Raw genomic sequence first — 2209 nt, 5'->3', positions numbered from 1 at the left:
AATATTGTTTGTTACGAGATTTTCTATAAGGTGAGCATAGTCTTAATCGAAAAAGCGGCAATCCTAGTACCAGTTCGTAGCGTAAAGCATTACCAAAACTTCAATTACATTTGACTGAAAATTCAACCAGATTTTTTTAACAGTGCGAAGCAAGTTTTGTGTGTAGCGCGGTTGCCAAACCACAAATTCCTACCTCAATGAGATCTTCGGGCAGTTTTCCGGTTTGGTCCACCTCATCCTCGTCTTCCTCCTCATACTCAGAAGACTCGTCTTCGCTCCGCGACTCTGGCCTGGCGGGCTCTGGGGGCGGGGTGAATCGCTTCAGCGGTTTGGGGCCTGAAATGGCCAAAATTCCGCTTTTATGAGCCTTCAGGCAGGTTTACTTGCGTTCTGCATGCCTTGGGTTTCCGGCTCCCTGGTGAGATTCTCCTCCATTTGCCTGAACTTGTTGAGCATTTTGGAGGCGGTGTGCGACTCTTTGGCAACATTGGAGTCGTCAATGTACTCTTCGGCCCGCACCACTTCTGGATCCCGATAAATCTCGCGCTCGGGCGTTTCAGTCTGGAAAAACCACGAAAGTGAACGTTAGTCCTGCTCGTTACCGTTCAGGGGCCCCTTTGAAGAAAATGAAATGGGATGATCGGAAGATTACTAAGCGAAAGCTAGAGTCGAGTTGTTATTTTGAGGGCAGAGCAAGTGGTGTGTGTTAGAAGAGTCCGACGGCGACTTAGTGATGAATTAAGTGGGGAAAATCAACAACGAAAATACACACACACAGCCTCTTAACCACCTTAACTTGCGAGGCGTCCCTAGGCGGCGTTATCCTGAACTGTTTCTTCTGCTGTTCCGGCTCCTTGTAGGTTTCGAAGAATTTAAATTTTTCCTGAATATCGGCCGTTCGCACCTCGATTTCCTCGATTTGCTCTGTGGACTTTACTACGTCCTCTTTGGAAGTGCGTTCCAAGTAGGCCTAAGATGGGTGGGCAATGATTTGCTGGTCGACTGGACAGAGACTCAAAGGGGGCGCCTTTGAACACTTACCTCGCGTGCTTTCTTCACTTCCAGCTTCGGGGCGGCCACTGGGGAAACTTGGGGCGGCTTGGAGGCGCTGGCGTCCAGCTCCAAGAAGAGAGATCGGGATTTTTTGCTGATTTCTGCGCGAGGAGATTGGGTTTTAGTCGAAGTCGGCTGGGTTTCGGCTCATCGGCTTACCGCTTTCGTATACTTCCTCCTCTTCTTCGTTTCGGTTCTCTTTGTCGAGCTTCTCGTTGGCGACCTCGCCCTTCTCAAAGCGTTCCTTAATCGATTTAGTATCACAGGCCTCGATTTTCTCCGAAAGATTCTTCCTGAGGTTTGAGCTAGACTCGCTCTCCATCACAGCTTGCTGGTAGGCTTCCTTCATCTTCTCCTGCTTGCCCTGAGGATGGCGGGTTGATTGACACCTGTTTCGGCCACATTGTGGTGCGCTTACCATAAACAATTTGGTCCTAATGTTTTGTATTTCTTGCTTAGTCTCTTCTCTTCTCTCTTCTCTTGCGTGGTCGCCCTGTTCCCATCGCTTTTTCACATCCGACATGGCGGTGAAATGGAACGGCTTCTCCTTCTGCACTCTCTTTGCCCTGGAATGAATGCGATTTTTGCATACTTGGGGGAATTTGAGCGCGAATGGCTCTCTGTACCTGACAAGGTCTGGATCCTCGCCATCGATCACTTCTTCCTCTTCCACGTCGGAGTCGTCGGACTCTTCAATGGGGATGCCGTCCAGAGCCTCATTGGACACGCCAACGTCCATTCCGTGCTTTTGGAACCTGGGAAAGTCGGATGATGAGAGGGTTTTGAGGCCAGTTGGGAGTGGCGACTTACTTGGCCAGCTTCGACAATATACTGGGCGATCGCTTCACATTGGTCGCACCGCGCTCGAAGTCGCTACTTTCAGTTTGTTGCGATTGATACTGCTCGAACACCTGAAACCGTTCCTTCACGTTGAGGCTTTGGAGCTCCTCCAGGCCCAGATTCGGCTTATCACTGGCTAAAAGTGGAAAAGTCCGGGTGTTAGCAAGGGTTCGCATGATCGCACAGGGCTTTTTTCGCATAAACCAGAGGTTACGAGAGTTAAAAGACAACACGGGCAAGGTTAGGGCTACGCGAAATGAGAGCAAGTTTGCCCCAAAATTAGCCGGACGCTGTTCTCCCAATGAGGCTAAAAATA

At 49.9% G+C, this 2209-nt stretch overlaps 1 protein-coding gene across 9 annotated transcripts in view; it reads right to left on the bottom strand.

Moving 5' to 3' along the window:
• LOC109540075 overlaps nucleotides 1-2209 on the bottom strand; it is a 23451-nt gene that overhangs the window by 2547 nt on the left and 18695 nt on the right. For 7 of the 9 annotated variants that reach the window (XM_019908262.2, XM_048665808.1, XM_048665811.1 and 4 more), the window contains 8 exons: nucleotides 1864-2029; nucleotides 1680-1808; nucleotides 1472-1619; nucleotides 1213-1417; nucleotides 1042-1154; nucleotides 773-970; nucleotides 399-561; nucleotides 194-336 (listed from right to left, as the gene is read on the bottom strand). In XM_019908262.2, coding sequence (XP_019763821.2) covers nucleotides 194-336; nucleotides 399-561; nucleotides 773-970; nucleotides 1042-1154; nucleotides 1213-1417; nucleotides 1472-1619; nucleotides 1680-1808; nucleotides 1864-2029 — 1265 coding nt within the window. The remainder of the gene's footprint in view (nucleotides 1-193; nucleotides 337-398; nucleotides 562-772; nucleotides 971-1041; nucleotides 1155-1212; nucleotides 1418-1471; nucleotides 1620-1679; nucleotides 1809-1863; nucleotides 2030-2209) is intronic. The other 2 variants (XM_048665807.1, XM_048665812.1) reach the window with 2 other exon arrangements.

Source organism: Dendroctonus ponderosae, unplaced genomic scaffold (assembly GCF_020466585.1).
Source record: "Dendroctonus ponderosae isolate FM_Combo_2020 unplaced genomic scaffold, Dpon_F_20191213v2 Dpon_F_20191213_4, whole genome shotgun sequence".
Taxonomy (NCBI): Eukaryota; Metazoa; Arthropoda; class Insecta; order Coleoptera; family Curculionidae; genus Dendroctonus; species Dendroctonus ponderosae.
This window is presented reverse-complemented; position numbering and strand designations above follow the sequence as displayed.